The following is a 23,522-nucleotide window of genomic DNA, read 5'->3' as shown; positions in this document are numbered from 1 at the left end:
CCTTTTTAACCAAATTAGAAGTAAACATTGAAATGCACATAGCAAGTGTAACTGACTGATGTTACAGATTTTATGGTCTGTAGGCTTTAGCCATGTGACGTCTCTCTTTAGTGCATTGACATTCACTTTGCATGCTTAAAAAGATGTTGAGGGGAATTGGACACAACTTTACTAAAAATGCTGGATTCTTCTTTTATTGGAGCTTATATGAGGACAAAACTGCATTTTTAGTTTAGATTACTAAATGAAACTTTTCTTTGACATCTGCAACGCAGTGACCTCTAATAAATCCCGTGTCAAATAAATCAGTCTCTTTTGAAACAAATCTCCTGTGAAAAGTGATATTTTATAACACAGAAGCAGAAACAATCACGTATTTTACGATATAATAATGCTTTGGGACACGCTTACTGAAGCGAGACATCTTTTTTTGGTCTCAGGTGGAGCGCGCCACCTACTGGTGTGCAAAAATTCTACTTCTGAATGCCACGATCGCTCCCATTTTGGTCTCTTGGTACAGCGTTAATGACGCGGCGTATTTAATGACGCACCGCGTTCGTTGTCAAACTAAAAAGAAAAGAAAACACAAGAAAAGGGGGAGAGGCATACGATGTAGTTTCGCGGACAAGCCGGAACTCGACGAACCCGTGTTTTCCGGTCACGTGGGACACCGCGGGCGTGTTTACCCCGTCAATGTAAACACGGCGGCCGACGTCCGTGTAAAGCGGGGCGTTTTACGGCAACACGCCTGCGACCGCATCCATGTCCCCGCTTTAGCTTCCAGTGAACCGACACGATGGACTTCTACATCAGCCTGAGGGTGAATTTCAGAGGAAATGCCAAGAATTTCCTGCTGTCCGGCTCGGAGACGAAGAGTTGGGAATCGCTGGAGGCCATGGTAACTAGCAGATCCCGAGCCCCCTTCTCACCTTGGCGCTGGGCGGGCCGGATCCGGCACGAACCGGGCTGCGAGTGTTTCCTCGCCGGGGCGAGCCAGCTCTCTAGCTCTAAGTAGGCTGCGTCCTCGTTTCCAGCTCGGGCGGTGTCGTTTCGGTCCGTGCTGTCGGCCCCGATGCTAACAGACGTCGCCCTCTGAGCGTCCGCGCCCGCGCAAAATTCTCAAATTTTCCGAACGACATCGCACATGCTGACGTCGATTCGGATGTTTTTGGCGATTCCTAGATTCACGTGGATTATGAACGTCTTGTGAACGCCTCGTTGCTCTTTAATAAAGCCCCCACAGGAGCGACCGTTCATGTTTCTTAACGCATTTCGCACACGGCGAGATTGCTGGGCGAGGCTCGTATCGGTGTCGTATTTGGCTAAAACTGGCGTTTCGTTTTGCCCGGAAGTAATTGCTCAGCTCTGCAGAATGTGGACAAACCGCGTCCAGCACAGCGTTGATTCTAAACGCGAATCGAAATCATGACCGATTGTGAAAACAGACTATTCCCGTTTTACAGATGAAGAGGTCCTTTGGTTTATGTAACCTGCAGGTGACGTACATAGATGAGGAGAATGAAGAGGTAAGAGGGTGAAGAAACGTTTTAATAGTTCGAGATTAAGTGTTCATAACATGGCCGTGTCAATATTGATTATATCAATATGTATATTTCAGGTGTCCATTAACAGCCAATGTGAGTTTGCTTTTCACTAAATGCCTTGGAATTGCTTACACTGTGAAATTTTCCAATGTGCTTTAATATATATGTTTTTTGTGCTTTTTTTTTCATAGTGGAATATGAAGAGGCTCTAAAGGTAAGACGTCATTATTTATTCGGTTTTGTTTTATGTTAAAAGTGCAAGGTGTGAAAATGTAAACGCCATCAGGAGGTAGGGGGCAGTATTTCACCAAAAAGAACTATGTGCCATCTGGCTTCTACCGTGTAGGATCCTATGTACTATTATCTATAAAAGATTATTATTGTGTGCCACAACACCATGCCAGTGATGTTTTAAGACTTTATATGTGAGGACAGAATACACGTTTCTTAGTTTGTTATTGAAACATGTAGTTCAGTATCTAAGCTAAATCTAAGCAAGCTGGCATGATTCAAATTTTTCTTCTCCAGAGCGCTGCCAGGCAGGGCAGTCGGCTTCAGATGAATGTGTATGAGACCAGAGGTACAGCCCCCAGAGGACCAGGGTTGGGTTCTTCCAAATCTAGCAGTGCTGGGGATTCAAAGAAAGGCTTCCGGCCTCCACAGCACTGCCCAGCTTTGGCTCAGGTGGTGAGCCGCAAGGTGCAGGCCGCTGTGCCTGAGCAGGGGATGGTAAGATCATTTACGACATTTATCAGACGCCCTTATCGAGAGCGACTTACAATCAGTATATACAGGGACAGTCCCCCTGGAGCAATTTATGGTTAAGTGTCTTGCTCAGGAATACAATGGTACTAAGTGGGATGTGAACCTTGGTTTTCTGGTTGATAGGCGAGTGTGTTACCCACTAGGCTACTACTAGCCTCAGGGTTTAGTTAATGGTTAAAATGGTTGTGTGTTTATCACATTTTATAGATTGTCTAAAATTACAATTTGTTTAAAGGTGATCTTGAAGGAGCTGAAGGGCACAAAAGAGGAAGACAAAACTCCTCCAGCATGGTTTACCTCTTACATGGAGAAGGTAACCAAGGACTGATTATTAACTTACATTTTGTACAACATGCATTTACCTCTTAACACTATGCATCAGACTCTATGAACTCTTACCAATTTCCCTTCCCATCCTCAGTTCAAGGACCAGGTGGTCAGAGAGGCGGTGGAGAAGATCTGCCGGGAGTTCTCTGGGCAGTGCTGCATCCATAAACCAGTTGGCGCAGAGGCCCAGGTCCCCGAGGTCACCTCCTCTATCCTCCCTGGGGCTCCAAGCTCAGCTCCAGCTTGCAGCAGCTGCCGCGGACAGACAGCTGGTGGAGGATACCAGTGCAGGTAAAAGCATAAGAATCAAGTAGTGAAAGTAGTGGTGAAAACTATCATAATATAATTCTAAAAAGACAAATCAAAACTTAAATTAAAAAATAAAAATTGATGCTTTCCTTACCAGAAAATGTGTTTTTGTCTTGTTTTGTCACAGTGTGTGTACGTCTTGCACTCTATGTGAGCCCTGCAGCTTCTCACATGATCCAAGCCACAACCTTGTTAGAGCCCGGACTCCCCTCTCTATACCTGAACACGGGTCGCCTGCACCAGACTACAGCAGGTGCTGTGAACTTTGCTCACATGCATTTTGTTAAAAGATTTCCAGTGTAGGATGAACTCAATTATGCAGAATCACTTGGAAGCTCGGCCACATAAGTCATCATCGACATTAAAAACTGTTATCGTCACAGAGGCTAATAATAATTCTACACAATAATAATGAATAATACAAAATATATATTCAATCTAACCCCACACCATTTATCTCTGGTCACTAACGTTCATGATATTCAATGGTCAGGTTCTACAGGCGAGGGGACCGGAGCTTCCGCAAAGCAGAGAAGCAGCGCTTGAAGGCAGAAAAGCGTCAGCTGAAGGCAGAAGTGAAGGAGATCAGGAAGCAGCTGAGGATGGAGAGGAGGGGTTTGCAGTGGAGCTCCGCTGGAGATGGAAGCTCCTCTCCTGTCCTCCTCCAGCCCAGGGCCACCCAGGCCAACAGTCCAGAGTAAGAGCTCTATTTTATGAAACGTTTTTTGTAGAATTGTGCATATTTTGTCAATAGAATAAATTTGGTTTATGGAAGGTATTGGTCCAGGGTAACAACTAAACCTAACCGGACATGTTTCTTTTTGACCAGACGACCAAAACGGCCTTGCCCCCTGGCTGTGCCGGCCATGACTGCTCTTTTCCTGGATGAGAACTTGCCGGATGGCACACGCCTGCGTCCAGGCACCAAATTCATTAAATACTGGAAGATGAAGAACACTGGAAGGGTTTGCTGGAGCTCAGAGACCAAGGTAACGCCTTTTAAGCAGTTTGCTGTTGGAGGCCTGATGATTGGTTCGGTGATTTGCATCCAGTTTGTGAAATGGAAGAAGGAAGAACACTTGATGACTGTTTTTCTCTTCCCCCAGCTAAAGTTCATGTGGGGAAATTTGGCAGCGGGGTCAGGTGACCGTTGCCGTGAGGTTCCAGTGCCTTCCCTACAGCCCGGCCAGGTGGGAGTGGTGAGTGTCGCCCTCTGCGCTCCAGGCCTGGAGGGCTCCTACACCTCCCACTGGCGCCTGGCCCATGCAGGAGAGCAGTTCGGGCCGCGGGTCTGGTGTAGCTTTGTGGTGGACCTGTTGGCCCCATCTGCCGTCTCTGCTGATGGGCTGCTTGTGTCTCCCTGTGTCACCCCACAGGTTAGAAAAATCTCTTATTAATTTTTACATTAGGCTTATTTTTGGCAGGGTGTGCTTTATGCGTTCATAAATAAATCCAAATGAATTCATACATGTGAATTCACTTTTCTGATACATATGTACTATGTATCAAATACACATGTACTATATATATGTGTGTGTGTGTGTATATACACACACACTATGAAGATACTTCAAAAACATACAATTGATGAACAAACTGTGATTTGTGTTAGTAGGATGTTTGTTTATTGATTTTCTTCTGTCGCCTACAGCAAGATAAAGTGGTTCAGTCTCCAGACACGGAGACTAAAAGCTCCTCAGCCCCCAGGGTGCTCATGTCAGTAGACCAGGACTGTGATCAGGAGTATTATATACCTTCTGTGGACCTGCTCACAGCTCAGGTACGGTACAACCTACTACTGTATTACCTACTCTACACCCAATGCAATACATGCTTAATGACCCTCATTTTCAATTGTAGAATGTAGAATATAAATGGTAATATTGAGAATAGTAGGTTTCCGTGATTTCAGTCCATGATTGGTTTCTGGATTTAATAATTCACCCAAATCAACACATCCCCTTAAATATTTTAAGAATATTATTTAAGAACAGCTGTGGCTTTATGACTGTAAATGTGAAATAATATTTATCTTCTCTGGATTTACTTTTGTTTTGCATAAGAATATCATTATACTATATATTTTGTGTGCATTTGGGTTTTTGAACCTCGTATTTTGTATTTGAGAGGTAAAAGCTCCTGCCCCCCAACCTAAACTAAAAACTATGAATAGAATTGTATAGTTGTACATACAATTGAAAAGCAAGTACACGGTCAACAAACTAATCATTCATGTATTAAAAAATAAGAAATCAACGGATGTCCCGAATCTCGAATGCAACTTTGTGAACAAATTCATATTCTGCTTCATTTGTTTTTACTTGGAACACTTTGTCCAGTTTGAACATATGTTGTCCATATCTGGTTACTTTCCAGGATTTACTTTCATTTGAACTACTGGATATAAACATTGTGCAAGAACTGGAGAGTGTCCCAAACAACACTCCGGCTGGTGAGACCCCCTGCTCCATGTCTGGATCTCATTTCATGATAAAGGTATTTTGCAAACTGCTGATTCCATTTGCTTGTTTGTAGATGTGACCCCCTGCATGTCACCCCATCCTCATGAGGGTCCTCTGCAGGAGAAGCCTGCTCTTGGTTTAATCCAAGAAGAAGCAGAGGCGCAAGGAGTGAAAAGCATCATGGGTAAGAATACAGGAGCCTGAAGGTAGTTTTAGGTGATCCTTTTGTCATTTTTGGCATCCAGTGCTCTCATGTTTCTGTTATTGTGTACCTGTTGTGGAGCGAAGAGCTGTTGCGGTCAGTGTTTGTCGAGTTTGCCTGCTAAATAAAGCCTTCTTAAGCAAGGTGTGGCTCACTCTCTGAACAAACATGCCAAAAATGTGGACATGGCAGACATAGCTTAGTCAAAGTTGCCTATATACAGTGAAGCTAGCTTTTAAACTGAATAATTATTATAATAAATGCACATTTGGTTTGTGATTATATTAACTTAATACATGTTTCTAAAATTTGTGGATATAAATAATTAGTATAGTATAGTTTCAAGATTTGTTTTGTTCTTGTTGATCTTAGAAGTAGCACAGGGACCCGAGCTGAACATCATACCTGCTCAGGAAGAAGGAGAAGAGGAGATCAGTGGGACTGAGTTTGTCTGTGAAACTGTGATTCGCTCCCTCACACTGGAAGAGGTTCCCGACCACAGACGTTTGTGTTCAAGCATCCCGAGTAAAGGTGAGCCCGAAATTAGGATTTCTCTATTATGCTTGTTATTATCAGCAGCGTTGGCCACATTACATTAGAAAAGTAATTAGTAATAGTTATAAGTTATTTCTTTCATAAAGTTACAGCATTATAAAAGTATCTAGTAACCAGGGAAGTTAAGTTAAATTGTTCAAACGTGTCAAAATGTGGATGGTGTGGCTCCTTCTCCTCCTTTGTCCTTAATTCCAGGGCATAATATAAATGTCACATTTACATTCTTACCTTTAATTTAATCAAGGGAAAAGCTATGTCTGTATAAAATGCCACTTTTCTGTTGCTGTGTCACTCCTGCGCGTGTGTGTTTGTGTAAATTCCCGACCACCTCTGCCTCTGGTTGGCTTATCATGAAGTTTAACTTAACCTTAGCCAATCATCATCAGTTTGGGGTTGTGTTGCCCCTCCCCTCACCCCTCACCAAAGAAAATAAAAAAGCTTTGACGCACCTGTGCCTGGCTGGTCAAATGAAAACGGCTGAATTAAAGTAGCACGCCGCATGTTACTGTCAGTAATGGCAGTGGCGTTGTAACGAAGTAAACCGTATTTTTTCCCCCAGTAATAATGTCATTTTAACTGTTATTATATTATCCCATCAGTGATGATAATTTTTTGATTGTTGGTGCAGATTATTTAGTTCGTTTGTTTTCCTCCCAGTTGTGCGCCCGGCTGTGCATGGCACCCGCTCCCTCATTGAAACTGTGATCCTCCCTCCAGCCTCTCACATCATGATGCGAGAAGACCAGCCTACAGCAGGTGATGGGCATCTTGCAGCTTTCCTTTTTTGTATGTTAATAAATACCAGTTTGTTATTTATTATTATGTTCTTATTACTATTATCATCATTCTTGTTCACACAGATGAGGGTCAGGAGTCTGACATTGAAAGTATCCCAGTGGATCCCAACACAGAGGAACAGAGGGACGAGCATAAAGAGGAACTGAGCAAGGAGGAGGAGGAGGAGAAGGTGGAGCTGGGGGAGGGGGATGAGAGGAAAGAAGTTCGCAGTCGGACGTCCTCTGCCTCCTCTGAGGACTACATCATCATTCTCCCTGACTGCTTTGACACTAGTCGTCCTCTCGGCGAGTCCATGTACAGCTCGGCTCTGTCTCAGCCCGGCGATGCTCTGGATGGCATGGGCTCCACGGGGCGGGCCACTCCTGAAGGGGAGCATGGGGAAGCCGAGGAGGCTGCCGCCCTCCTGCTGGGTTTGGGCAGTGCTAATCTTAGCTTGAATGCAAACGACATGCTGTGCACTTCTCAGACTCTGGACACAGTGCCACTCACCCCAGTGGTGGTTTCGGCCCCTCAGCCCTCTCTCCTTGTCGGGTAAGTGCATTCAGCATTCTAAAACATCTAAACATTAAAAGGCCCATAAATGTCCATGAAAAATACATTTAACCTGTGCTAATCATTCACTAGTTTAAGGTCAAATGTGTCTTGAGGATCTGTGTAAGTAAGTAGGTAAAACAAGAAAGAAACATAATCTTAAGTGATGTTGCGTGTTGATGGACATGGTTTTAAATCAGAATGAGGCCGTAGTCATTAACGCGGCCTGGGTGACAGATAGTTACACGCCAACAAAAAAGGTGGCTAGTATCTCTTCACAATACAGATAACTACCAAGCTCTTTCTGGTTCTTTCTGTATATTTATGCACTAGCGAACAAGCCCCACACTTTGTGCACAGCACTGTGCTTAGCTCCAGTTTGAAAATGAAGCCTATTGTCTTCCTTCTTAGGCACTTTATAATTACCAACATTACCAACTGGGACCTTCTTGAAATAGTAGTGACACTGGTGCGGTAGTGGGATATTGGTTTTGTTCAAATGATTTAACTGCACTGCTGCTGGGTAAAGTGAGGTCATCCACCCCAAAACATCCAATCAGCTGCCATCCTACAAACTGCACATGACAACTTCAGCGCCTCGGTGGCCCATGAGTTTCAAACTCTTTAAATTCTTAGATGCATTGCACATATTTAGGTTACAATTTAAACTTGAAAGGCAATACTTTGGGACAGTGAGTAACTGTGGTACTGTGCACAGCACAGAGAGGCAGAGCCAGAATGAGCTGAAGCCAAAATCCTTGGATGTGAGCGAGCTGTACCAGCCTGGAGACAAAGAGAACAGTGAGTAGACAAAGAGAACTTGTGTACACAATGCCTAAACATAAACGCACACAAAACAGGGTGTCACTTCTGTCCAAAACTATTCTTCTGATTATGTAGTAGATGTAGATGCAGATGTGGTCCAGGCACAGCCAGGCAGCCCATCTACCCATGAGTCAGGAGACTCTGAATCTCAGGACCTGAGGTAGGTGTAACACCTCACAGGTTAATGAGCTTTATTTAATGACATTTGTTTAAAATGCACATTTTATATCAGGAATGTCTACACACCAGTTATAGAAACTTGGATATGTAGCATGTTTGTCAAACTCGCTCTGTCTTTTTCTTTCATTCTTTCACCAGGTCCCAAGGCATCACTGGAGGACTGGTGAAAGGAGCCCTCTCTGTAGCTGCTTCTGCTTATAAAGCCCTATTCACTGGTCAACATGGCCCAGATGCGGTCAGTCCCCTCACTCCCCAATTTCGGCCCAAATTGCAGGACCAGACAGGCTCGGGGAACTATTAATGTTAAATAATCTCACAATGTGAAATTTTCATGATAGGGACTAAACCTCAAAAAAGTACTTTTTTGGTTGGCCTTGCACTTTTAGTTTGTAAGTTTGGAGAATCAGGACCCTAATGTTGACCCAGTCAGTCCCCTTCCAAAGCATTTAGATATGAAGTTGGCATCTTATCTTGTAAAAAGCTTGGAGGTCTCCAAATTTCTATTTCTTGTATGCACTAGTTGTACACACTTTAACGTTTGTTTTGTAAAAATATATTATTTTGTGACTTTGAAATATAATCTGGTCACTGTTTTATTATGTAAGATTTAATGATAGTTTAGAAATGTTATTTATTCACCAGTTTATGCTGACTGGGGCAGTGGTGGCCTAGCAGTTAAGGAAGCAGCCCCTAATCAGAAGGTTGCTGGTTCGAATCCCGATCTGTCAAGGTGCCACTGAGCAAAGCATCGTCCCCACACACTGCTCCCCGGGCGCCTGTCATGGCTGCCCACTGCTCACTCTGGGTGATGGGATAAATGCAGAGGACAAATTTCACTGTGTGCACCGTGTGCTGTGCTGCTGTGTATAACATGTGACAATCACTTCACTTTATTTATTGACTCACAATGTGCTCCGTATGTCAGCCTCCTGAAGATGCAGCTACGCAGGACGCCATGATGGCTGTGCTGGTGGAGATGGGCTTTGCCAACCGCCAACTGAACCAGCGCCTGCTGCAGAAACACAATCGCAACCTGCTGGACGTGGTCAATGAGCTGGTGCAGATGACGGATAACGACTGGTACACCACTCGATACTGACCCTACTGGAAGATGTCTCACTCTTCCACAACCACTTTCCCTCTCTCTACATATATTGTGCTACAGATAGTGCTCTGACTGTGATATGGAAAGACATTCCAGTGTGAAGGAACAATTAAGGATTTGCCATTTTAAAATATAAGGTCCTTATATACATGTGAGGGGACACAAAAATGCTTCTCTAGAGGAGCAGTATAACTCCCATTAGTATCTAAACCATTCCTTCATGAACATTTGTTTATTCCTGTACTGTATTTCTAAAGGCTCTGCACATTGTTAGCTTGAAACAACTGAGCAGGTAGGACAATGAGCTTAAGCCAACACAACACTGATGCATATTTAAAGAAGATGGTCTGCTCAGTGGTACAGTGCAGATGTGACAGGCAAAGCAGGGTTTAGCTCATGTGGCAGGGTACTAACCGTCAATTTTAACATTATAGTTTGTGGTGGTCCTGAAACAGCTGAATGCTTCTATAATAGTTTATCTCCATAGTTGCCACTGGATATATGCAATAGTCTATGGCAGGAAATTACTATAATAGAAAATAATTCCAAAAAATAAAAATTTCAGCCCTGCCTTCTTCAACATAATCTTTGTAGATTATTGAATATAATTTGAACTACACTACATAGTTGTGTCATATTTGAATGAAAAAATTGGGACCATATCTTAATTTTCAGTAGCATACAATAAAGATGAGCTGCCCAGCCATCAAAGCACCAAAGCCACAGGGCCCCTATATTTTAGTTTTATTTATATTTATCAATATTTAGATTAGCACATTCAGATTTTACTCTGGGAGAACATGAGGTTGAAATGGTTTGGTGCATCTTGATAAATGAAATATTTCTTTGCAAAGCGTGCATGAATGGCACTTTTGTGCTGCAAATTACTTACTATACTGTTAAATTTCTGCATAACTCTCTGTTAGACATGCAAGTGCAGTGCATTTTCAGAAAGAATCCAAATCATGTGTCATTATTAATGGATAACAGTGTTTTTGTGCATTCCCATTCGTTAGTGTGGTGTGGTGCAGTTAAAAGATGCTATGGATGTGTTCTTGTAGTTTGACTGAAAAGCATGTTTTGTCTGTGGACCCCAAGCAAATGCTCTTTTTCCCCTGTACCTTTTAAGATGAATTGTCTTGTCATCTGAAAGACTTTTTTTTTTTTTTTTTCAGCCCCAATGCACTTAGAATTCATCATTAGTATCTTATTCAATGCCTTAGGCATGATAGTGGGTACTATACTTGTATACTACTATATAGGACTAAGTGAATTAAGCATATCATTAAAGTACTTGACATATTTTCTTTAAATTTTACATAATGGTGTCATTGAAGGACAACATGTTTTCATATCATTAGATAGTCTGGGGAAGTTACTTTTGAATGAAAATGTGTGTAATGGTTTCTTATATGCACGTTACAAATAATTTGAGACAATCTATATATTTTTTAGGTTTAGAAAAATTATTTAATGTGCACCCATGGAACAAAGGATTAAGGGGCATTTCGCTGAATATGAAGATGAAGGGACACTGAACGATTGCTAATTAATTGTGTAAAATTAATTTATTTCTCCTTTTCTTGTGATCCAAGTTAAGGTTACCAAAAATATGAAAAATTTAAATTAATAAAAACTAAGCACTTTATCCCCCCCACTGTGTTCAGGATGATTGGGCCAAACTTACAGTCATTAGCAAATGTGTTAACATTGGATTATAAATATGTAACTCACGTAAAGGAAAATATACTTTATTTGTAATGATTTAATGCTTAATGTGGAGTTACTTCCGTACAGACCATATCAAGTTAAGAGTAAAGTTTTGCTAGTTATAAAAAAAATGTTGTGAGCTGCACCTGTTTTTTTTCCCCCTTTATTTTCTGATTATAAGCTTTTGACCAAACGACAGTCAATGCTCTTTAAAACAAATATCAAATTTTGCCATATCACATAACAGAAAGTCATAAAGAGAGACATTACAGTCAAATTACATTTGTTTACAGCAAGCCCACCTAATGGATTATAGCCTATGATTGTCATTAAAGTCACCTTCATGCAGGCAGGCTAGCAGCAGCAGATTAAACTACATAATCCTGTACATACCACTAACACTATGAATGCTGTATAAATAGTGCAAATCTATTGTGGAATAGTAATGAAGGAAAATGTTTTGCCAGTGTATTTATGCATTTGCATCTAAGACATACTGTGTTTTTTAAACCTATCAATATGTGCAATAGGGAACAGTCAGGCCGGCAAATACAGTTGATTAAAAAAATGAGGAGAGAACGTCAAGATCATACACAACAGGAACTTTTTCCTTTATAAATGTTTATTATGTTAATTAACGTGCACACGAATGTCCAGTGTCCCTTACACAGAGACCACAAATAAATTACACTTGACCAAACTATTACAAATTCTCCACTGATCCCCAGAGCCATGTATTTGCTTTATCTGCTCCATCTATGAGCAAGTTGACTAGCAAAGTGTGAATGGTGTGGAGGACAGTCACTGTAGGCTTCAGCTGTGTTGTTCTTGATGGGCATACAGATGTGATGTATAAATCTCTGTCACCAATAAACTTTATGATTTCATTCATGATGTGAGTCTTTTTTCTGTTTAGGAGGCGGCTGCATTTTTTGGCAGTGGTGGCCTAGTGGTTAAGGAAGCGGCCCTGTGATCAGAAGGTTGCTGGTTCGAATCCCGATCCCCCATGGTGCCACTGAGCAAAGCACCATCCCCACACACTGCTCCCCGGGTGCCTGTCATGGCTGCCCACTGCTTACTAAAGCAGAGGACACCTTTCATTGTGTGCACTGGGTGCTGTGCTGTGTATCACAATGACAATCACTTCACTTTCACTTGGAGGTGAAAGTGTTAAAAAGCGTTTCCATTTACACTCCAAAATAACTCAAATTCTATATGTCCATGTCTGTTCCCCTTTTTAGTACTTTGCAGTGTACGTTCCCACTTGTATTAATCAATTATAATATCACAATATCTATGCATTTACAAAAGATGAAGTGAAAGTGAAGTGATTGTCATTGTGAAACACTGCAGCACAGCACACGATGACACAATGAAATGAGTCCTCTGCTTTTAACCAACACCCTTGATGAGCAGTGGGCAGCCATGACAGGCACCCGGGGAGCAGTGTGTGGGGACGGGGCTTTGCTCAGTGGCACCTTGGAGGCCCAGAATTCAAACCGGCAAACTTCTGATTATGGGGCTGCTTCCTGGTGCCCTGGTGATGACAGATGACAATACTATTCTATTCACTTGTCATGATAACATGTTAGTCGCCATGCCTAGCCTTGGACTGCACTCATTCTGCACATTTTTAGGTACATATAACCTGACTCAACCTGTCTGCATGTTAAGTTCGGGTTCTTGGCCGAATCAGGTGTGGTGGAACTTGGAAGGAACAAGAACAGCCCCCTGATCTCATTCAACAGTTAAAGGTGCAATGTCAAACATTGCAATGACTAAAATTAATAATAATAAAAAAAAAAGTCAAGTTGTGACCTTGCCTTCTCCTGTATAAACACTGTCGGCTGTAACTTTGAGGTACTGCGGTGTTTTAGATCCACACAAAACAAGACAAGGACGCATTGAGCAGCCAGCGCAGACCGGGTATGGACGACACGGTCCTCGCTGTCCACTGTCCAACTTGCGAGGACCAGGCGTGGTGGGACTCAGTCCTGATTCAAGGACGCGTATTTTAAGTGGGGGGAAAAACGGATCTGATGTTTACGAGGACTTTTAAAGGTGCTTGTGGTCACGAACCCTCGTCTTCCGCTGACAGAAGCGTTTACGGCCCTTTTTTTTTTAGACCGCGAAGTTAATGGTTCCGCCGCGTCACGCGGTTCTCCAGAAGCAGGAAGCAGGGACGACTCGGGAAAGCGTTAGTCGGCTGGGACAGCGGGGACAGCGGGGACATGCACCGCTGAGGTGAGTGGAGGACCGGGGAGTGTGCGTTTACACACACACACACACACACACACACACACACACACACACACACACACACACACACACACACGCTGATGAAACGAAATCACATTTCAAGGACGCGGATTGTTCCGTGAAAAAAAATATGATCGTCGGTTTCACTTGTTCACTACGAAGCTGTTTTACGCCTTTAACAGCGATTTTATTATTTATTTGCCGACTTTTTAAAAACTAGAGAAACCAGGAAGAGGGGGGGTCGTGTAATTCAGCATCAGGTTGGCATTGGCTTTATATATATAAAAAAGGAAAGTTCCTGTTTAAAAGGCGATTCCTTGCTAAATATATAAAGATATTAACCCCTGGTTTATGTGCTCCAGGTCGTCCCTGGTCAGCATGGGGGCTTCTCAGAGTCAGCGAGCGGAGGACACCGGGCCCATACTGGCACAGGAGGAGACGCCAAAGTCCCAGGAACGTCAGGCGTCGGCAGACACTGTCAACTGTCCCACCTGTCAGGGGACAGGCCGCATCCCACGAGGTGTGAAGCCTGTGTGTGTGTGAAACGTGTTTGTTACTTACCGTGTTATTACCGGGTGCATTTCATCCCTCGCCGCATTGGGCTTCTTCGCAGGCCAAGAGGACAAGCTGGTTGCCGTCATTCCTTGCACCGACCAGAGACTAAGACCGAGGCACACGTGAGTGCTGTGTGTGATGCGCTGTTGGTGAGAAATATCTGAGCCGCACCGCACCTTCCTGTAGGTAGTGGGTTTTTTGTTTTGTTTTTTTTGATCAGGTATGGTCTTCCTCCCAAGGCCATCCAATAAACTTCATAATACGCTTCATTATTGTGTGGAAGATCGTTAGATCACTGACGCTGTGTGTCTTCCAACAGGAAGTTCTACGTCTGCCTCTCTGTGGGTGTATGCCTTCTCATCAGCGGACTGGTCCTCTTCTTCCTCTTCCCTCGCAGCGTCAGCCTCTCAGACCTGGCTGTAAACTCTGCCTACGTTGTCTTCACACCTGCTGCGACCAACATTACAATCTTTGTGAGTCGTGGACCCGGTGTGCTGGCCATGACACGCGTAACTTAGCAGAGAAAATGCTTCTAGTTTCAGATTTCTTCAGATCTCAGATTTGTTGAACATTGCTGTAATGACCACTCAGTTGAGCTGCATGGGCTGTGTTAAGCCACCATGTGATGAGAATGTCCAGAAGAATGATTTTGTACAAAGCATGTTCAGTCACAAGTTTTCTTAAATATGATTAATGGTCTAATAACATTCGTACTTTTATTTTTTTAAACATGTCAAATTCCTCTGTTTCTTTGAAGATTAAAATGTATTCTATCACTATTCTATAAGGACCTGTAAGGACCAAGTGTCATGGATGTGTTTTTGTTGTGCATTTTGTAACAGAACTCATTGAACATCAGCAATGATAACTTTGCCACAGTGGAGGCCTCAGAACTGGACGTGCGGGTTTTCTACCTGGAAACAGTTGTTGGTTCAACCAAAGTTGCCAACGTCACCAAAGTCAAACCACGTTCTGAAAAGATGGTAAGTGTCTGGTGTCTTTTTTTTTATATATTTAAAAATATATTAAATAATAATAAGTGTGACCAAGAGTGGAACTCTCTTTTTTGCAGTACAACTTTGAAGTTTTTATCAGCCTCACTGACATTGGGATTAAGTAAGTTAATAAAACACAAGCATTACTTTTTAACCATGGGGCTTGTTCGCTGGTGTAAGTTCAAAGACATCCTAAGAGTTCACATAAATAAGTAGTTCAAAAGAAGAAAGAAACTTGATCTTAGCACATGTGATGTGTTGATGGGTGTTGGTTTAAATCATCCATGAAAGCTGTTAATCATAGGATATGATATAAAAACATCATTAATGATGGTATTCTGGGTGACAGAAATAATTACACACCAACAGGAGTGCTATGCGCTTTATGCCAATTCAAAAAGTAGTGATCCTATCAGCATACTTGATCTATCTACCTCTGTTCATGTAAATGGGCATTTAATAACACCACGGAATATCATTTTAGCGTTTTCAGGATAACTTTTAAGCAGATTATTGACACCTTAATCGGCTCATGTTTGCATGTGTCCTCTGCATATAGAATCGTAATGTCTTATGATTCATGATCCAGATTCTTTGATCAGTCGTTTATACTTCCAAAGTTTTTGTGCATGAGTCTGAAGCTGATTAGTTTTTTCTTTCTGCCAAAGCTTTTGTGCATGAGACTGAAGCAGTTTCTTTTCATGTGCTCTGCAGTGCTCCAGTGACACATTTCTAAAATATATATATATTTTTATTGTATTGCCTGTTTAGCAAATACTGCAAGTCAACATCAACCAAAATCCGGATAATATTTTTTAAACTACAGTAAGTGGCTTTTATAAATTCCTAATATTAGTTTAAGCTCTGTTGCACCTTTTAATTTAACCATATAGAAATTATTACTTGTTTCTAAGGGGTGAGTGTTGCACAGTGAGATCTGAAAACTCTGTTTGCAAAACGCTAAAGTTGTTATAATCCCGAACCACAGGGATCACACATATACCATTAAATCACACCTACAGTCGATTTTGAGTCGCGTGTCCACCTAGTGCTCATGTCTGTGGGCAGGGGAAGAAAACCTGCAGGAACCCTGCATGCTCTTTGCATAGTTTTGCTGGATACACAGCAAGCATGCCGGTGTTAAATGAACATTTATCATTTACCAGACGCCCTGATGCAGAGCATCATTACAATCGGTAGTTACAGGGACAGTCCCCCAGGAGACACTCAGGGTTAAGTGTCTTGCCCAGGGACACAATGGTAAAAAATAGGCGAGTGTCTGACCCACTAGGCTACAACAACCCCAGTGTTTCACAATTGGCTCAATACAATGGTAGACATTGTGCAAGGCTTTTTATGTGTCAAAATAATATAGCATTCATACACTGAATATGTATGTATTAATATCATAATACATGTACATTATCATTAAATGTACTTTAAGCTGGGTAGTGTACTATATTTTCACAAGGGTATAGCTCTCGGTTCAAAGTTTATGTGTGTTTTGCCATGTTCAGCCTGCTGTTTAATAACATGTACCAGTTCACTGCTGTCCCCATAAACCTGCATTCTCGTGTCACTCGCAGGATATCTATGACCGTATTCTTCTTGGCACATTACGAGCAGCTGTCCTTGGACACGTTCGAGTACATTGACTGCGGCACCAACACTACCACACCCCACGTTTCCAGCCGCAGCAAATGAAAAGCCAGGCCACCAACAGACAAGCAGAGGTTGTGACCTGTGAGCTCCTGTCAGAGGATGGATGCAAAAGTATGGATGTTTGAATTGAATGTGCCTTGCACATATATATGTAAATATATATATATATATATATATATATATATATATACACACACACACACACACACACACACACACACACACACACACACACACACACTAAATTTTATATATATAAAAATTAGGATCTTCAGGTTTGACCTACTGTCCTTTTCTGGTTTCTGTGCTACTTTTCCACCAGTAATTCACCAAATCATGTTTGAGTGTGAGATGCATTTTCTGCTTCGTTTTAAGCTCTTCATTTTCCAATAAAAAATAGTGGATATGAAATAGCAATGTCATAATACACAAAAAAAGGTGCCAATCTTACAGAACGTGCACTAATGCCACCTTTTTGTGTATGATATTCATATTTCTGATGCCCCCCAAAGGCACCCGCCTAAGGTGTTGTGCAAAGTCTTTGTGTAGATCAATATCCCAGAGTCATGGATGTAAAATGTGCTTTAATAACTAGTCGGGACAGATCACTGTCATTCGCGAATGAAACAGGTCAGCACACCCAGCATCTTCACCACTGCTGAGAGTACTGCACAGACTGCAACAAAAGAACACAGGACAGTGGAGCACCTCAGGGTTAACACAATGGTAGGAAGTGGGGTTTGACTGTGTTATGCCTTGGCCACTACCACCCCATTTCAGAGAAGAACCCTCATTTCACATGACATATATAGCTGTTGCGGTCATGGGTGCCCTAAATCACTTGTGTGCCTCGTCCCTTATCCGTTATCCATGAAATGTGGCATTTTGTTTCCATTGGTATGGATATCACGCCATGGTTTTAAATCAACATAACACAACATAACACAACACTCACTGTGTATCGGTTCTCAACCTTAGCACTGTACTGACTGGAGATCTCATGCTGACAGTTGACACACATGGTCCTGCCTAGAAAAAAGAGAACGTACAATTATGCTGAAAAGTGCAGGGTTCACAACTGTGAGCGTGTTTCCAGAAAGCTCCGGTCGAGGGAGGGGTGCAGTATGGCACTCTGGATGTGGTATAGTTGTTGAGTGTGGGCCGCATAAATGATTCAGCGTCCTTCTGCCTAATGTGAGAACAGCGGAGCATGACGGGGTTTCATGTGTGCTTAATGGCCTGCAAGATAAGAACTCTTATGCTGAGCTGCAGTATATTTCAAACAGTTAAAAGAAATATATAAAATCTGCACATTGATTTAAAAATTTCCATTTACAGCATTTATCAGACACCCTTATCCAGAGCGACTTACAATCAGTAGTTACAGGGACAGTCCCCCTGGAGCAACTTAGGGTAAAGTGTCTTGCTCAGGGACACAATGGTAATAAGTGGGGTTTGAACCTGGGTCTTCTGTTTCATAGGCGAGTGCCCACTAGTCTACTACCACACTACTTCCCCCAACAAAGAACTATTCATTCAACTATTTCCTCAGCTGATGCTTATTGCTACTACATGATGCCATGTGCTACTATCACGCACACGTTTGAAAAACAGGAACAAGAAACCAATTCCTTGGTCTCACCCAAAGTTATCTCCTTGTTTGCCATTCTCCTCTGGCCTTGTCGTGTCAAGCAGAACAACTACAAACATGTTATCCTCCATTGGTGTGATGTGTTAAGGGTTAAAAGTCAGGTCAGAGGTTGGGCCATACAGTTTCACCATACATGACTGGTATTGGGGCTCCTTATGTAAATGTATTAACATTGGGTTTAAGTGTCCCTTAATGGAAACCCACTGACCCGCAAATCGCTTTTCTTTTGGCTTAATGGGTCAATTATGGAAACATTCCATATCTTGACAATAGAGCTTTGCATGCCTATGGTAAAAAGTTTCAGTGTGTATTTTTCAAATTTCTACCGGACCCTCCCTGTCCTAGCAATATTTAGGCACATGTCAGAAGCAACAACTGACCTAGCCGGCACTCCACTGGACTGTGGGAGGTAAGCTCCATGCCCATAAAGCCCAGTTTCACCACAACAGCAGCGTCCCTCAGTACTGGTACTGTCCCAGCACTACCATCACAGTTCAGTTTCATACCTGTCTGCAACATGGCGTCATTCGGGTCCTCTGCCACTGATAGTTCATTAGTTTGTGGCGGGTTATTCCCAACCTGCAAATAAGCCCACATTTTGTTTTGAGAGGATTGCTGGGTTTAATACTCCAGATTTGTGTAAAAAAAAAAGGATGGTTATCTCTCCATCCAGAATGTGAAAGCTTGTTTACACAGTCACAAGTCCTGAACGCTGGACTCACTATGATATAATGAATTCACATACAGTCATATTGTCAGGGCTTCACTGATAACAGCTGATGTTGCAAGCTGAGGTATTTTGAGGAATTTCTGATAATGTGAAAACAATTTGGTGTCTGAAATATTATGAAATATGGATGCTGACCTGTATAAAATACTGACAGCTGTGAACTTGATAAAATACAGTAGTACTGGATCAGTAAAGTTTTTGTCACATCAAACCAGCGATGTGATGTGTTTTAATACATTTGAAATTATAATATATTTTGGGACAGGGTCAAAACACACATGAATTCCCAAAGTGTGACTTTCCAGTTTCACCACTAATTCTGATTAATAATGGACTAGACAGGTCACCTGCTTGGCACTGCTCTTCCTGCGATCCAATGCAGCCTGTCGGCGGCGCGCTTCCCAGTGCATGGCTGACATCTTACACCACCCCTGGGCAATGGGGAGATCTGTCACCAAACCTCAGTGCAAGCAGAGGCACTGAAACCTGACCTTCAAATCCCCAGTGCTGGGCTATGTGGGTTGGATGGATTTATTTTACCACAAAACAAAGCCCTTATACGGCTGAATGAACCTGCAGGGGTCGACTGATTTTCCTCACAGTGTCAAACATACAGATTATTTAAATCATAATGTTAACTGAGGCTTGAGACACAACTGTGTCAGTGGCGTGTTACCATACATATAACAGTACAGCATACCTAATTTACAGATTATACAATAATTATTTTATATAAAGACAGGCTCATAGAAAATTATTCACATTAAGTGATTCAATGAGAAACGTTTTTAAGTGAAGTCTTTTTCCACTTACTTGCTAGTTTTGAGGTGGTATAATGATTCCTCCTTCTCTTGCTCTGTTCTGCCCAGTGGGAGGCTGTGCAGTGGACAGTTAGTATAAAGTTACCAAGCAACCGAATTAACAAAGTCCAGGCAGGGTGGAGCACACGTCAGTATGAGAACGACTGTATGTTAATTAAAATTAGTTGTTTCAGTAAGTTGTTTCAGTATAACTGCAGATAAGACTTTGTGGAAAAAAATAATTTATATTATATTATATATATATGTGTGTTTGACAGAGACACACACACATACACAGTCACACTTATATGTCCATAAGTGCACATTACATTCAGACAACTTACCAATACTATGTATAATTTAGAATTTAGTTTGTCAGTATTACACAGAATCAAGCCGAAATTGTGTTTATTAAGACAATAATGGGATGAATGGCTCTTATCTCATAAATATAAGCCTGCTGTTAAGGCATTTGAAAGTCTTCAAACAACCTGTGTAGACTGTGTAATGTAATTAGCTAAGATAGTGTAATTCATTAGCTGACTGATAAAATAATGAATTTAAAATCAGGATGTCTAGCTAGTGGTTAGCGGAGTAACACAGTGAAGTGCCATTTTTGTCCATTTGTACGTGGTGAACTCCACAGCAAACGTCAGGGGGCGCCAGTGAGGCGGCGACAAGATACCCAGTGACGAAAAAAAAGTAATAATAATATATATATAATAATAATAATTATATATATACATACACACACACACATACATACACACACACACACACACACACAGTACAGGCCAAAAGTTGGGACAAACCTTCTCGTTCAATGTGTTTTCTTTATTTTAATGACCATTTACATTGCTAGATTCTCACTGAAGGCATCAAAACTATGAATGAACACATGTGGAGTTATGTACTTTACAAAAAAAGGTGAAATAACTGAAAACATGTTTTATATTCTAGTTTCTTTGCTCTGATTACTGCTTTGAACACTCTTGCCATTCTCTCGATGATCTTCAAGAGGTTGTCACCTGAAATGGTTTTCCAACAGTCTTGAAGGAGTTCCCAGAGGTGTTTAGCACTTGTTGGGGTCCAGCTCACCCCAAACCATCTGGATTGGGTTCAGGTCCGGTGACTGTGGACTGTATATTTTCTGAAATCTTGTCTGCAGAAGATCTACTGTGTAAGATCTGAGGACGGTACATTTGTAGATCTCTTCCAAATGGCTTTATTTGCGTTCAACCACGTTTAAGGTGGACGTTAGGACTTAACACCACATAGTTCTGTACACAATTGGTTTTCTCGAGCCAAACCTGCGGCCGATGTGTACGTGATCTCCCCTCCGTAGGCTGCCTCACTTGTGGATTTTCACGCCTTTGTTATCCTTTAATTGCCCCTGCATATCCGCAGTCGGGCGGGCGAATCTCTCTCTGTGTGAAAAGTCTTTATCGGTTTCACAACACAACTGAGAGGGGGTTGTTAAAAAGGAAAAGTTCGTAGACCTGTTGTAAAAAAATAAATAAATAAACTAATTGGCCCGAGACTGGCGACAGCGAGGGTTGCCAGATTCGTGTACAGAAAAGCAAGAAACCTGCAAGAAATTTATCACAGAATTAATGACAGAAAATTCGCCGAATATATAATTATTATTATATATTCGACGACGTGTGCAACAACAATACCTAACATTCATAATTGTGATTTAACTTTTTTTAAATAATGAAACCTTGAACGTGAATAATTGCACTTGGCGAGCCAGATTCAACCTCAGATTCCAGAAACTGGGACCCGTGACGCGAGTTTATTGTTCCTGCGTCACGGGACGGGGCGGGACGGAAGTTGCGTGGAAGGGAGGCGTCGTCCCGTCTCGCCCTTTTATGTAGTTAAGATGCGCCTTAAATTACTGGACGACGGGACCGCGACGTTCACCGCGACAGGATCCTCGACACAAAAAGCCGAGACAACAAACCCAGAAATTGTCTTCTTTGCCGAAGGTAATTGTTCCTTTCGTCTGACCGAAGGTTTTAAATGTAGGACATATTAATCGAGGAGGCAGACGTTATTACTCATATAAAATCCGACAGAGTGTAAATGATGACTTTTTGAGTTACAAAAAGGGCAAAAAAAAAAGTTCCATGTTTACTGTGAATGGCCTGCAACATGGACAGCCAGGCAGCTGGTTTACTTCAGCCAACTGCATTTTTTTTCCAAAGGTCCGGGCAGTTGATGCTAAATGTGTAAATTGTGAAGTAATTAAATAATACCTACGTGCAGTGATTTATTTCTAACATTTTCGAATTCTTGATCCACTTTCAGCAGGTTCTGCTGCTCTCCTTCTGAAGTGTGTGAATGCTGGCAGATTCACGCTGACAGTAGAACTTTCCGACATGGGAAATCAGCAGATAGACCTTTCCCCCACCCCTCACGTTGCGATGGTTGGACTCGACTCTGCCGGCAAAACCACGATTCTGTACAGGATGAAATTCAATGACTTTTTGCAGGCTATTCCCACCAAAGGGTTCAATCACGAGGACATCATTTTTGGCAGATCTAAGTCTATTAGCTTAGGGGTCTGGGATGTTGGAGGACAGGAGAAGCTGCGTCCCCTGTGGAGGTCCTACCTTCGGCACATGGATGGACTGGTTTTTGTGGTGGACTCTAATGACAAAGAGCGTCTGGAGGAGGCTAAGGTGGAGTTCCAGAGGATTGCACAAGCTCCAGAAAGCCAGGGTTTGCCAATTCTGGTTCTGGCCAACAAGCAGGACCTGCCCCAGGCACTCTCTGTTTTTGATGTGGAAAAGGCACTAAGACTTTGTGAACTTGGCTCAGACACGATGTATCACACAGAGGCCTGCAATGCAATGGACTGGAATGCCCTGAACCATGGCTTGGAGAAACTTCATGAGATGATTCTCAAAAATAAGAAGAAGAAGAGGAGAACTAGGAAATGGAGATGACCACTCCCCAGAGGAGGAATCATCGTTTAAGTTGTGTTTACTGAGGACTACTGATAGTTTACCATGTTCTCTCTGTTGCCTTGTGGCTTATTTCAGGCCTGCATTGTTCTACAGAAGTCATAGTACATCACACTAAGCCATGTTAATGTAAAGATTTTGTGAAGAATGTGAAGAAAAGGATTGTATTTTGAGGTTTTTTTTTATACCTTGTACATAGTTTTTTTTTTTTTCTTTTAAGGAATAAATTATTGAAGAATTTATCATGTTTTTTTTTTTTTTCCTTTTGTCACACATGGCATGAAAAAGGGATGGAGCCTAAGTTGGCCTGAGGTGCACCCCAGGGAGAGTCACTAGTTGCGAACATGTTCGGAACAATGCGTACATGCGACAGGCATTTCCTGTTGCACCAGTGGCGTGCGAAAGACAATTTAATGTTCTGACGCAACTGGGCTGCATTCAAATGCTGACCCAACCTGTATGAACCCGCATAATGGGACTTTCAATTACACCGAAATGAGTGACAAAGACTGTTTGACCTGGATGTGGCGTTGGTGCCCCTTTGTTTATCTCCGTCTTTTTCCACGTCAGAAAAACATGTAAGCA

The 23,522-nt window shown here is 42.2% G+C and overlaps 3 protein-coding genes across 7 annotated transcripts; all 3 read left to right on the top strand.

Annotated features, from left to right (window-relative positions):
- Positions 1-501: 501 nt before the first annotated feature.
- Positions 502-12,204, top strand: nbr1b (NBR1 autophagy cargo receptor b). 3 transcript variants are annotated; one of them, XM_028986216.1, is made up of 21 exons: positions 502-898; positions 1,464-1,526; positions 1,619-1,637; positions 1,736-1,758; positions 2,073-2,273; positions 2,545-2,622; positions 2,731-2,927; positions 3,073-3,198; positions 3,439-3,642; positions 3,775-3,934; positions 4,052-4,321; positions 4,597-4,725; positions 5,322-5,397; positions 5,481-5,591; positions 5,982-6,140; positions 6,882-6,920; positions 7,025-7,493; positions 8,212-8,294; positions 8,394-8,478; positions 8,637-8,733; positions 9,424-12,204. In XM_028986216.1, the coding sequence occupies exons 1-21, from the start codon at positions 797-799 to the stop codon at positions 9,595-9,597; spliced, it is 2,865 nt and encodes a 954-aa protein (XP_028842049.1). In that variant the 5' UTR covers positions 502-796; the 3' UTR covers positions 9,598-12,204. The 3 variants fall into 3 exon arrangements, with proteins under 3 accessions (XP_028842049.1, XP_028842048.1, XP_028842046.1); XM_028986215.1 differs by having other exon boundaries at positions 6,822-6,920; positions 8,397-8,478; XM_028986213.1 differs by having other exon boundaries at positions 504-898; positions 6,822-6,920.
- Positions 12,205-13,307: 1,103 nt separating this feature from the next.
- On the top strand, positions 13,308-18,177 carry LOC114793990 (transmembrane protein 106B-like). Of its 2 annotated transcripts, none has more exons than XM_028986218.1 (9): positions 13,308-13,374; positions 13,439-13,557; positions 13,935-14,092; positions 14,186-14,249; positions 14,525-14,600; positions 14,970-15,110; positions 15,200-15,243; positions 15,894-15,947; positions 16,709-18,177. In XM_028986218.1, exons 2-9 carry the CDS (start codon positions 13,451-13,453, stop codon positions 16,824-16,826), a joined length of 762 nt encoding a protein of 253 aa, XP_028842051.1. In that variant the 5' UTR covers positions 13,308-13,374; positions 13,439-13,450; the 3' UTR covers positions 16,827-18,177. The 2 variants fall into 2 exon arrangements, with proteins under 2 accessions (XP_028842051.1, XP_028842050.1); XM_028986217.1 differs by having other exon boundaries at positions 13,313-13,374; positions 14,447-14,600.
- Positions 18,178-21,819: 3,642 nt separating this feature from the next.
- Positions 21,820-23,179, top strand: LOC114793707 (ADP-ribosylation factor-like protein 4D). 2 transcript variants are annotated; one of them, XM_028985811.1, is made up of 2 exons: positions 21,820-21,956; positions 22,282-23,179. In XM_028985811.1, exons 1-2 carry the CDS (start codon positions 21,851-21,853, stop codon positions 22,917-22,919), a joined length of 744 nt encoding a protein of 247 aa, XP_028841644.1. In that variant the 5' UTR covers positions 21,820-21,850; the 3' UTR covers positions 22,920-23,179. The 2 variants fall into 2 exon arrangements, with proteins under 2 accessions (XP_028841644.1, XP_028841643.1); XM_028985810.1 differs by having other exon boundaries at positions 22,279-23,179.
- Positions 23,180-23,522: the final 343 nt, after the last annotated feature.

Source organism: Denticeps clupeoides, chromosome 7 (genome assembly GCF_900700375.1).
Source record: "Denticeps clupeoides chromosome 7, fDenClu1.1, whole genome shotgun sequence".
Taxonomy (NCBI): domain Eukaryota; kingdom Metazoa; phylum Chordata; class Actinopteri; order Clupeiformes; family Denticipitidae; genus Denticeps; species Denticeps clupeoides.
Note: the sequence above shows the minus strand (reverse complement) of the source record. Positions and strands in the feature narration are given on the sequence as shown.